Below are 13,652 nucleotides of genomic sequence, written 5' to 3'. Positions count from 1 at the left end.
TTCGGTTTAGAGGCATCAGGGACGCAGCGTAATTACGTGGCACCGTGCTTCAGAGCCGTCACAATCTCAGGTCAAGACCACGCGGACCATCCAGACCGCTATGATGGTGTCGAGGACTCAGATTGTGTCAGCGCCCTTGGGGAAGGTAAGCAGCGCGTCTGTTGACGCCGCAATTAATGCACGGCCGTTTGGAACAACATATGCCGCCATCAAGAGGATGTCGACTCCAAGGACGCCCGTGCATAGTTAAAGAACACATATTGTACATTCTTCTCAGATGGGGGGGGGGTTGCAGGTTCTAGTCATTTCTGGTGAGAGATCCGTACGGCGGATCGCACCTCTTGACATTTGAGCAGCCATTTTGGTTATTTTTGGATATCATCTCATTGGGGCCAATATGTGGATATATTTTTAGAGTAGTTAGGCTATGCAGGGGGGCTGTCCATCAGTTCTGTGATGTCATCACGGAGAGATGGAGAGGATTGCGGTAACAACCCGTGCAGCTGTGGTGAATTCCATGCTAGATAATAATGATGCTCCGACAGTTTGGACATGGTAACTATGTACAGTATGTCGCTAGCTAGCTAGAAAATGATGGCTTTTCACGTTTTATACTATGACTTTCTTCCATTCATTCATTTTCTATGCCGCTTATCCTCAAGAGGGTCGCATGGGCAGGCTGGAGCCTATCCCAGCTGACTTGGGGTGACCAGACCCTGGACTGTTGGTTGCCAGCCAATCACAGGGCACATTTAGACAAACAACCATTCACACTCACATTCATACCTATGGACAATTTGGAGTCGCTAATTAACCTAGCATGTTTTTGGAATGTGGGAGGAAACCGGAGTACCCGGAAAAAAAAAACACGCATGCACGGGGAGACATAAATGGCCACCGGGCCGCAGTTTGGACACCCTTCCGCTAAATGGACTAAATCATTCTGAACCAAACACAAACAGTTCGTAGTTTGGTTTGCATCAGAGTCATCAATGAACCACATGCATTAAAAAAAAAAGATTAATCGAATACCAAAATAGTTGATGAAAAGGATTAATCATGGATGAACTGTTGCAGTTCTAAAATCAAACAAGAATGTCATCTGTTTTTGCTTTGAACGCCCCCCCCCCCCCCCCCCCCCAAAACCCAAACTAGCCTGAATCTTGTCCGATTTCCGTCTCAGAAGTGCTGATACGATTTCCCCGCCCCGTGCATAGTTTTGGTTCTTGTGGCTGTAGCAGATTGCGCGTGTAAAAGCCTGTCAGCATTATGTGTGATCAGAGCTAATCCAGCCATCGAGCCTTAAACAGCTGAATGCCGCAGCATTGCTCATCTGCTAATGCCGCCAAATAGAATTATCAATGAGGGAATTACTGCGTGCGCGAGAGCCGCCAGTTAGCTGTTTGGAGTGCAGATGTACACACCAGCGTACGTGTTTACTCCGTTCGGGCTTTGGCTTGCTAGCTTTGCATGTTTACATCGTGTACATGACCGGAGATGCGATTCATGTTTTATGACTCATGGATGATGGGAGGATGAAACCACATCATGGCGACCGCAATTTCCTTCTACAGCTCGAATCTTCTCACTTTTAATTCCCCCTTCTCCTCTTCTTTTGTTGGCACTCTTTACTCAATCCATTACCGCTTTCTTTTTCTCCACTTTAATGGCCTTAACCTGCAGCTCTTCTCCGATCCTTCAATTCTTCCAATCACACCATTTGCCCTTGGCTACACTGCCCCCCAATAACCCCCCCCCACACACATACACACATCTTCTTCCTTTTCCCATGTGATGGTGGGATGAGTTCACCGCTCCATCTCCTCCATTTTTCTGCTCTCACCGTCTTTACTTCTATTCAACAATTCCACTTTTCCAATATGTCCTTGGTTCGCTGTGTTATATCCCTTAAACACCCCCCATCCCCGACTCACTCACACACACACACACACACACACACACACACACACACACCCCAGCCAGTCCCATTATAGAGACCGGCCACTAAAAATAGATGCTGCTGTTCCCAGTGAGGAGTCTCATTCATCCCCAGTCTCACAGGAGCTGTCACACACGTCACGGCGCACACACACACACACACACACACACACAATCAGACATGCAATTACACACACACCTTTTGTATTTGTGAGAGATGTGTGTTTACTCCCACAAACCAATCGTTTAATCACACTTTCTACACATTTTTTTTTCCTGAATTGGCAACAACTAAATGAAAATTATTTATAGTTATTCTAAAAAACAGTAACCCCTCGTTTATCACTGTTAATTGATAAGTGAATTCCTTATTTATTAATCAAATATTTGCGTAGCTACAGCATAAAAAACCTGTTTATGACTTTCTAAATTTGGTTTTTAAATAGCATGAAAGCCCTCCAGACGTGAACTAGCACCCCTATAGTCAGCTTTACATTGCTATAACCTAATATAGTAGACATATAAATAAGACTTGTACTTGTGTGTGTTGCTATAAATGTGTTCCTGTGCTCAGGGAGCTGAGTGGTGGGTGGACAGGAAGTGGCGTCAGGGCATCAGAGTTGAATTCCAGCCAGATCGTTCAGACCTGAAATAAGTTCCGGCTATCAAGTCTGGTGCTTGTGTGTCTCACGGAACATTACAGTAACATTACTGACACCTAGTGACCGGTGTAGAAGGCCAGCGTGTTTGAACGCATCTTCTGAATGCCTTGTATTTGTATTTTGGTTAATTTAGTCATTTTTATGCTTGAAAATGATTTGAATTATTATTTTTTTTAGTAATAATAGGCCATAATCAACCATAAAACAGCATGGTTTATTCATTATGGTGATATAATTTGGAAAAACCTTTATAGAAGGAAGAAATTCAAAAAGCGGGACGTGTCGAGGGATTACTGTATCGCATTTTATCGTAGAATACAATTTGAAAATGTGAAGATGTGAGATCACTTTGCATACACACACACACACACACACACACACACACGCATCTCCATACCCAGATTTGAGGCTGACAAGTGCATCCTGAACTCCTGTTTGGTGATACTTGACCATGTACTGGTGCATGGACGGGTAGTTCTTCCTGATGTTCCTTTCAGTGGATCCATTTGGAACGGTGCCGAAGCGGAAAGGAGGCGAGTAAGCGTACGGGTTCTGAAACTGTACAAGAGAGAAGGACAACAGGATTGCATCAGTAGAAGGGGGAAAGGTGGAGGTTATGAAATCGGTTCAACAGAAGGTAGAGTGGCCTCCAGAAGTACCGGAACGGTGAGGTCAATCCCTTTATTTGTCATGTAGACCAGGGATGGCCATACTTCTTCCACCAAGGGGCCACATAGCGAAACATGCTAAGAAGTTATCTACTGGATATTTCAAGAAAAAACGGCATCTCAGCTTTGTTGTATAGATGAATTATATTATTATAACTCACTATAACTATTATGATATAAGTGAAAATGTGCATTATTTTCTTGTTGTTGCTTTTTTTAATTTTTTTGTAATTTCCCAAATATTTCAACTTTATTCACAATCTTTATAAATATTTCTTAGAATATTATGACTTTATTTGCAGAAAATTATTATGACTGAAATGTATTTTTTCTTAAATATGTCAAATATTTTATCTTCGGATTACAAAATAAGGCATTATTAGAGCTCTGCAGACATGAAATAACTCCCCTATAGTCACATTTACACTTGTATTACCCAAGATAGTGGACAGTGGACATAAGGCAAAGTATGCCATCTTAGACATAAATACAATCATAAATACATTAGCATACTACCTGAGGTGGCTAGTGTCTCATCAATGTAACATTACCGACCTTAGTAACTGTTGTATAGGTGAATTATATTATTATAACTCACTATAACTATTATGATATAAGTGAAAAAGTGCATTATTTGCTTTTTTAATTTTTTTTGCAATTTCCCAAATATTTCAACTTTTTTCACAATCTTTATAAATATTTCTTAGAATATTATGACTTTATTTGTAGACAATTATTATGACTAAAATGTATTTTTTCTTAAATATGTCAAATATTTTATCTTCGGATTACAAAAAAAGGCATTATTAGAGCCCTGCAGACATGAAATAACACCCCTATAGTCAGCTTTACACTTGTATTTTGTCCAATATAGTGGACATAAGGCAAAGTAAGCCATCTTAGACATAAATACAATCATAAATACATTAGCATACTACCTGAGGTGGCTAGTGTCTCATCAATGTAACATTACCGACCCTAGTAACCAGGGCAGAATAATGACGCTGTTCATACACCGTATCTGCCTGTATAAATTGCGTAATCAGGTCCAAGCGAGCATGTGTTGTCACCTCTACTTGCTTGTGTGTGTGTGTGTTAATGGTGATGTCACGGCATCGTGTGCGTCAACAACCCTCAAGAGACGCCGTGGTCTCACGCGTTTCCCTAGCCCGCCTCATCTTGTGCGTCTTTGTGGAATCTCTGGGGTCAAAGGGCATCAGCATCAGATTTAGGGCTCACCTAAGGAACCTGTAGCTTCCACGGCTAATGGAAGCTGGATGAGAAGATGATGGGAAAGAAGCAGCAGCAGAAGTAGGTTCATCTTTCGGCCAGGATGTGATAAGAGGGTTTTTATAGTCCCGCCTTTCTATTTGTCAAAGGATCCAAAAGTAATCCTGCCCTGACAATTAAGGAAATCAGACATGACCATTTTGCTATTGTAATGGATATTGCCTCTTCGCTCTCATTTTACACAACATTTCTTTAATGGCTTTTTCATTTTGTCTCGCTCCACTCTCCTCCTGCCACCTTATTATGCAAGTTGAGCTGTTATATAAGCACGCAACTCCCAGTCGGGGTGTCGACAGCGCCTTTGTCGATGTTCAGGCCATGTCTTGTACTGCATACCTATGTACTTTTACAGTACTTTGGATTCCAGTCCAAAATACGCTATCAATGTGTCTATTCAGTGTATAATGTTTGTCCGTTTTACTCCTCCTTCTATATCATTTTTATTATTTTAAGGTACAGTATTGTTTATCATATATATATCTTGGACTTCTTTATTACTGTACAATGTTAATACTTCATTATATTAATTGTTATGGCTGAATATATCTATTATATACACTGTGATAAGTGAATTCCTTATTTATAAATCAACTATTTTCATATTTGAGCATAGAAAAGCTGCCTTCTAAATACAGTTTTAACATTATTAGAGCCCTCCAGATGATATAGGTGAAAAAGTACATTATTTTCTTGTTGTTGCTTTTTTTTTAATTTTTTTTTGTAATTTCCCAAATATTTCAACTTTATTCGCAATCTTTATAAATATTTCTTAGAATATTATGACTTTATTTGCAGAAAATTATTAGGACTGAAATTTATTTTTTCTTAAATATGTCAAATCTTTTATCTTCAGATTACGAAAGAATAAAAATCTATTAGAGCCCTGCAGACATGAAATAGCACCCCTATAGTCACATTTACATTTGTAGTGTGCAATAAAATTAGATATTTATATTAGACTCATGTAAATTAGACTCATGCTTGTTTGTGGTGCCAGGGGAATTGAGTAGGGGGGTGGACAGGAAGTGACGTAGGGGGTTCAGAGTTGAGTTTTTGCCTGTTCTGTGTATCTTGTGAGATAATTAAAGCCAGCAATATGTTCAGGCGGAAGACCAGGTCTCAAGGAACATTCCATTAACATTGCCGTAAACCAACGGCAAGCTAGCACTTAACTTTAAAACCCTGACCTCACTTCCTTTCCGTTAACCTTCCCTCGCACCACCACACAGCTACAGCAAAACACCTAAAGCTTATTTTCTCTTATTATGTCTACTATATTGGGGAATTGGAGTGTAAAAGCGACTATAGGGGTGTTAATTCATGCCGAGAGGGCTCTAATAATGTTAAATGTTTTTAGTTCGTAATCAGGTTTCTATGCTCTCAATGTGAAAATATTCCATTTATAAATAATGAATCCTACTTTGTGGATATTCATGCAGCCAGATTGGTTGTTATTTACAGGAAGCGTGTGTGGGGAAAAGCTACATTAGCAAAGAAAGCGATGCTCTAGTTAGCTTTCATGATCCCTGGGTGCATGCAGCATGGAGGGAACATCATCAGATCACTTTTAGCATTTCTGGAGGGGACGCATGCGTACGACAGACGACACCAGCGGCAAAGTAAACACCAATTCCTCCCTCTGCAAAATCCTACAGTCTGGGGAAGCAAATATCATAAGTAAAACAACATTGTCAAATATTTTCCAGATGTGCATTTGGCAGAAATATTTCATTATTGATTTATATTGTGGATAATAATTAGTTCAAATGTTGTAATGCAGCTATGGAAGACATTAAAATAACATTAGTGTGTGTTCAGTTTGTAAACATATGTGCATGATGGGCTAAACTAGGGTGTCCAAAGTGCAGCCCGGGGGCCATTGGCGGCCCGTGGCTTTTTATTTGGTGGCCGAGGCCTTCTAAGAATAGAATTTAGCATGAAAACTGAAAAAATAAAGTCAAAATATTAAGAGAAAAAAGTCATAATTTTACAAGAAAAGTATTATAATATTATAAGACAAAATAACGTAATTGTGTGTGTTCAGTTTGTAAACATATGTGCATGACGGGCTAAACTAGGGTGTCCAAAGTGCAGCCCGGGGGCCATTGGCGGCCCGTGGCTTTTTATTTGGTGGCCGAGGCCTTCTAAGAATAGAATTTAGCATGAAAACTGAAAAAATAAAGTCAAAATATTAAGAGAAAAAAGTCATAATTTTACAAGAAAAGTATTATAATATTATAAGACAAAATAACGTAATTGTGTGTGTTCAGTTTGTAAACATATGTGCATGACGGGCTAAACTAGGGTGTCCAAAGTGCAGCCCGGGGGCCATTGGCGGCCCGTGGCTTTTTATTTGGTGGCCGAGGCCTTCTAAGAATAGAATTTAACATGAAAACTGAAAAAATAAAGTCAAAATATTACGAGAAAAAAGTCATAATTTTACAAGAAAAATATTATAATATTATAAGACAAAATAACGTAATTGTGTGTGTTAGGTTTGTAAACATATGTGCATGACGGGCTAAACTAGGGTGTCCAAAGTGCAGCCTGGGGGCCATTGGCGGCCCGTGGCTTTTTATTTGGTGGCCGAGGCCTTCTAAGAATATAATTTAACATGAAAACTGAAAAAATAAAGTCAAAATATTAAGAGAAAAAAGTCATAATTTTACAAGAAAAATATTATAATATTATAAGACAAAATAACGTAATTGTGTGTGTTGGGTTTGTAAACATATGTGCATGACGGGCTAAACTAGGGTGTCCAAAGTGCAGCCCGGGGGCCATTGGCGGCTCGTTGCTTTTTATTTGTCGGCCATATATAGAATAGAATTTAACAGGAAAACTGAAAAAAAAGAAAGTAAAAATATTTTTAAAAAAAGAAAAAAAGTTGTAATTTTACAAGAAAAATATTATAATATTATAAGAAAAAAATACCGTAATTTTAGTAGCATAAAGTTGACATATTAAAGAAACTTGTTTTATTTAGATTTAATAATGTGAAAAGTAAACAATAAATAAATGTGACTTTTGGATAATTAGGGTGTGGAAAAAATTATTTTAGAAGAATAAAGGCAAAATATTATGGGACTAAATGAAAAAACATCTACAGAAGTAGTATGAAATAAATTGTTTTTTATTTTAAAGCAGAAATGGGGGGAAAAAATGTATTTTTTTCCCTAAATTTAAAAAAGGAAAAAAAAATTGTATGGGAAAATTAGGTTGTGTAAAAAATTATAATCTGGGATTAAAGTCAAAATATGGGAATAAAGTCACGATACTACAAGAAGTATATTTGCAAATATTATCTTAGAAGTTGAAATATTTGGAAAACTAAAACAAACTTCATAGCACATCTCCATGTGTGGCGTTCGTGTGGCGCCCTTGCATCCTTTGCTTCCTTCAGTGGTCGGAACTGTTTTGCTCGGCTGCACAGACGGAGGTTAAAGACGATAGGAGACATGACTCCATTCAGGTGTGCCCTTTGTAAGGCTTCTTCTCCGGTGAGTGGATTTGTGACCTTTCATCCCCCCCTGTGGTTGACGCTTAAAGCAGTTTTAAGAGAAAAAAAACAAAAAAAAAAACACGAAGCAGCATCTCCAAGGTGAATTTTCATCGTCATATTGCAGGTCAAATAGTTTCTTGTCCAGTCTACTCCGCAAATGTGTCTTAAACGGACGTTTTTTTTATTTTGGCTGCCTCTTTGGTTGACCCTCTGTCGGTCTCCATCTTGTTTACTTTCTTCCTCCATATGCCTTTCCTTTCTCCTTACCTCAGCCGTCAACATGGCCCATATCTGTCCGCCTGTTGTCTTGTACCCTCTTGTGTGTCTCGGCCTTTGACAATTCCTCAGTCGCCTACCTGCCAGTCTCTGCCACCCCCCCCAACCCCCATGCCGCACTTCTTCCTTGAATGACGTCTACAGCTTCCAACGCTCTTAGTTTGCGTCTACAAGTCTCATTTTCCACTTTTACTCCTACTTTATGTGTTAATATTTTGACACAATTGACAAAGTTCTTAAAAGCTTCTGTGTCTGTAAGTAATGTGCAAACTATAATGTTATGACACCAGTGCTATTTTTGACTCAAATGTAGTTTAATTAGGATGAATGAGTTAAATGAATATAACAGGCTATAACTGTTCGAAGCTTCTAGGTAAAAACTGTCAATGTGATTTCACTGTATGGCTCCGCCCACAGCATCTACTTTATAGTACAATAAACAATACTCCCATCCCATCACCATTTACCTTATTGTCAGAAAGTCCAGTGACTTGGTCAACAAACTCTTCCTGGATCATGAAAGCGGCCAGGTTGGCAGTGTAGGAAGCCAGGAAGATGACGGCGAAGAAGGCCCACACGGACACGATGAACTTGCTGGTGGTTCCCTTTGGGTTTTGGACCGGAACGGAGTTGTTGAAAACCAGACCCCAGAGCAGCCAAACAGCCTTGCCCATGGTGAAGGAGGGACCGTGAGGGTCTGAGGGAGAGGAGGGGTGGATTTAGAAAACATGCTATGTAATAAATAATTGATTCTAAACGCAGTGTGGTGAAAGCTTAGCGTATTTCTATGGTGGCCTGGTGGTACTGCAGGGTGGGCCATGAGAGGTCATTCAAAATATGATTCATTTTTGCAATTATTTTTATTGTAATATATTTATTGCACAATAAAAAAATATATTTATAGGCGAAGTAAAAACCTATTGAGAATATTATCGTCGTCATCATCATTAATATTATTATTAATTTTTTTAATTTGTTTTATTTTTATTAATAATACTAATATAATAATATATTAATTTATTAATAATACTACTACTACTAATAATAATATTCTCAATAGTTTATTATTTTGGCCTATAAATATTGTGGAATAAATATTTTACAATAAAAATAATTGTAAAAATAATTGCAAAAATTATAATAATAAAATTATTAATAATAATAAATAAAATGTAATAAATAAAAAAAATGTAATAATAATAATATTCTCAATAGGTTATTACTTTGGCCTATAATTTTTTTTTACGTGGAATAAATATTTTACAATAAAAATAATTGTACAAATAATTGAAAAAAATATCATCGTAATATTATTAATAATAATAAATGAAATTCAAACAAAAAATAGCAATAATAATAATAATATTCTCAATAGGTTATTACTTTGGCCTATAAATATTTTTTAATCGTGGAATAAATATTTTACAATAAAAATAATTTTAAAAATAATTGCAAACATTCTAATAATACTATTATTAATAATAATAAATTTAAAAAATAGTAATAATAATAATATTAAGTGCTCTGAGAACGCAGCATTTCGTCTATGTACTGTTTATAGAATAAAGGTGGGCCGTGGACATTTTTTAGATTTTCAAGTGGGCCCTGAGTTGGTAAAGTTTGGGAACCCTTGCTCTCGCTCTGGTACGTAGTGTATGTGCACTGCAACATATACATGTATTCTATACATTAAAGTGCATGCCTACCTTTTCCCTGTGCCAGGTTTCTGTTGAAGCCAAGAGGACTGATGTATTCGAACATGAAAACAGCCATTGCAGTCACCAGTAGGAGCATCACAAACATCATCACCCACACTGATGCACTGAATGGCTCTGCGAGAGGAGGAAGAAGAAAAAAAAAAAAAGACATAAGATGACAGGAATTTAGTATTAATAAGACATGCTGAGTCACAATTTCAAACATTACACGTCACTTCTCGTGATTCATGATCCGTCTCGCTCTGCCCTTCCTTGAACCGAATGAGGAAATCAATTACGCACACGCACACGCGGGGACGCGTTCAGCAAAGTGCTGCATTAAAGAAGCAGATTCATGCATGTTCGCAACACCCCCCCCCCACATCTAAACCCTGAACTTGTGAATGTGTGCACACTCTCCGAGCTCCGGTTTGACAGTGTGAAGAGGCGTAGGAAGCTCCGGTGTCAGCAGTCCTGTCCTCCCTCTGAGCCAACAACACCACTGCAGAGATTAAAGCCTGTAACGTATGGCGGAGAGAGAGAGAGAGGGGGGGGGGCGCGGCGCTTGTGCGCAAGAGCGCGTTGGCGAGGAGCCATGATGGGGCGTTCCAGCAAAGCCCTTCTAATTGCCACTTTCACAGCAGCGCCCTGCGTACGCCGTCTCCATGCTTGCGTGAGCAGCCGTGAGCCCTCCGCCAGCCTCCGCCATGCCAGTCGGCTGGCAGCGTGTACCGGGCCTGTGGTGTCATGCCTTGCCCCCGGAGCTGACATGACTAACGCTATCGCGACCTGCCAAGCGTGTGTCGAAACGGCAGGTGGCGCTACAACTTGTGACCGTGGCGTTCGAGAGGCGCAAGATTACTTACAAAAATTAGCAAAAAAATAAAGACAATTATTGGATATATTGTTATGTCACTTAAGTACATGGGAAGCACATGCTACAGCTAGCTGGACCAACACGTTAGCTATTATTTGCTTGGATATGAATACATTTTGTATTAATAGATCATATTCAACCAAAAAAAAAATATTTAACATTTTTAAACATTTTTTAACAGTAATTAACATTTTAATTAATGTGTTTTAATTATTTGCTGTCGGCCATTTTGTACACTGCTAAACTTGCTGCTAGCTAAAGTCACCATTAAGCCATTTTAATGCTTGGAAATGCTTAATTTAGGCCATGGATACTGCATTTATACATATTATTTGCTTGGATATGAATATATTTTTTATTAATAGATCATATTCAACCAAAAGAATACATTTTTGTAATTAAGATTAACATTTTTAAACAGTAATTAACATTTTAATTAATGTGTTTTAATTAATGGCTGTCAGCCATTTTGTACACTGCTAAACCTGCTGCTAGCTAAAGTCACCATTAAGCCATTTTAATGCTTGGAAATGCTTAATTTAGGCCATGGATACTGCATTTATACATATTATTTGCTTGGATATGAATATATTTTTTGACTAATAGATCATATTCAACCAAAAAAATGTACTTTTTGTAATTAAGATTAACATTTTTAAACATTTTTTAATGGTAATTAACATTTTAATTAATGTGTTTATTCCGTGTTTCAAGGACGAAACATGATGTGGTTTTGGATCAACATAAAAGTACAATAAATGTCACCATTGTTCACTAGTACCGCCACACAGGAAGCTCAATAGCTCCACAAGGACAGTTGTGGCGGCTCACTCCTGGGAAGAACACTGCCCCTAGCGTTTTGGGAGAGAACTGCAAGACAAGGAGCCTTCAAGGCGCTTGCATGTCTTCTGTTTCCCACGCTAACATGCCCTCTGAAACAATGATGTGCAATTAGACTAGTTTGGCTTCCTTCAGCATTTCTAAACCCAAGCCAAGAATTCCAGTGGCGCTCAAGGATCAAAAAAGGCTAAATACTAGCTCCAGGAAGCCAAAAAAACAGCCATTCATGACATCTATTCTACCAACACATAAGGACGCTTACCGAGAAAGGCTGACGGGGACACGGTTCCGTTACTACGGGACACCATGACGCTGATACCAGTTTCCACGAACGGGACGGAGAAATCGATGACCTCAGAACGCTCCTCATTGATCGTCAGAGATCCGACGGCCATGACGGCTTTCTTATAGACCACCTTGGGGGTGGGGAGGAGAGGCGGGATGGATGGATGGATGGAGGAGGTGGATGATTGGGAGGAGAAGACCAGAGAAGGCGAGAGGAAAGGGACAAATGATGAGCGCAAAGCGAGGCGGGCAAGGTAGAAGGGATGATGGGAAATCAGATATTTTAGGAGATAAGTGGAATGTAAGGGACGGGGGAAGGGTTATGTGGAGGAAAATGAAAAAGGCAGAGGAAGAAATGTACATTTCATCAATGGAGCAACTCAGAAAATAATAACTGAACGTTCTTCACCATGCACAAAATCATTAAGCAAGTCGGAACATACAATTAACGTTGGATAGCATCAAAATGACTCAGTAATGTCTGCCATTAAAGATATAGACGGCAATAAAAACGACCTCTGGGACGTCACCTTCAGATTAAAAATGCTCTTTAAAGATAATTACAAGGCCGCATACTGAAAAATGAAGGCATGCAAAGTACATGGTGATAATTTGTAAACCACATATGGATATGCTAAGAACTGAAAAAGTGTACTATTAGTATAAGCTTTGCGCTTTTTTCCTCACGTTTTTTTTTTAATCTCAACTTTCTTCTTATATGATCTAATTTTCTTCAGCATTATTGTTAGGACTTGAGCCCTATAATATTTTGACTTTGCCCAAACCTAATTTCCCAAAAATGTTTTGTAATATTATGACTTTTGGAAAAAAAAAATCCCAGTTTTTCCCTTAATGCAATTCTATATAATGTTTCCTGGTATTACAACATTCTAAAAAATTCTTACAATTTTTTTACGTAATATTTTGACTTTATTCTTGTCAAGTTAAAGCTCTTTATTCTTTTTCTGCTGTTGTTTTTATCCAAATTTTCCAACTCTTACAACATTCTCAATGTACTTTTGCAGCAAACTAATTTTCCAAAAATCTTTTGTAATACTACCACTTTTGAAAAAAAAAATCCCAATTTCCCTTAATATTTTAATTCTATGTAATTTTTCCTGGTATTACAACATTCTAAAAATTCTTGTGAGATTACTAGATTTTTTGCGTAATATTTTGACTTTATTCTTGTCAAGTTAAAGCTGTTTTTATCCATATTTTCCAACTCTTACAACATTCTCAATGTACATGTTCTTCCCATAATACAAAGTCCGGCCTCTTACCTCTCCCACCATCCCATTCCAGACATTGTTTATCTTCTTTCCGTGTTTGCCATTGGTTACTAGGTACAGGTCATAGGTGAACTTGACGTACTTGGCTATCTTCTTCAAAATGTCAATGCAGAAGCCTTTACAGCACTTTTTGATGTATGTCCCACCAGCCTCAGTCGTGTTGCTATGGAAACACAAAATGCAAATACACGACATTAGTGATGACCACGACCACTTTTGAGCCGAGTACCTGCAGAAGTATGCATTTATTAGTAAAAAACACTTTCATAGTTTCATAGTAAATGCACATCAATGAGGAATAGAAGGCACAAAATGAGCATTTGAG

At 38.3% G+C, this 13,652-nt stretch overlaps 1 protein-coding gene across 1 annotated transcript in view; it reads right to left on the bottom strand.

Moving 5' to 3' along the window:
- The window catches only part of grin2aa (glutamate receptor, ionotropic, N-methyl D-aspartate 2A, a), a 164,689-nt gene that overhangs the window by 13,741 nt on the left and 137,296 nt on the right, over positions 1-13,652 (bottom strand). The window contains exons 7-11 of the mRNA XM_078797181.1: positions 13,319-13,490; positions 12,013-12,166; positions 10,043-10,168; positions 8,804-9,033; positions 2,998-3,158 (exon numbers count right to left, since the gene is read on the bottom strand). Coding sequence (XP_078653307.1) covers positions 2,998-3,158; positions 8,804-9,033; positions 10,043-10,168; positions 12,013-12,166; positions 13,319-13,490 — 843 coding nt within the window. The remainder of the gene's footprint in view (positions 1-2,997; positions 3,159-8,803; positions 9,034-10,042; positions 10,169-12,012; positions 12,167-13,318; positions 13,491-13,652) is intronic.

This window comes from Doryrhamphus excisus, linkage group LG16, assembly GCF_037039965.1.
Source record: "Doryrhamphus excisus strain RoL-2023G ecotype Guam linkage group LG16, RoL_Dexc_Guam_v1.1, whole genome shotgun sequence".
Classification (NCBI taxonomy): Eukaryota; Metazoa; Chordata; class Actinopteri; order Syngnathiformes; family Syngnathidae; genus Doryrhamphus; species Doryrhamphus excisus.
Note: the sequence above shows the minus strand (reverse complement) of the source record. Positions and strands in the feature narration are given on the sequence as shown.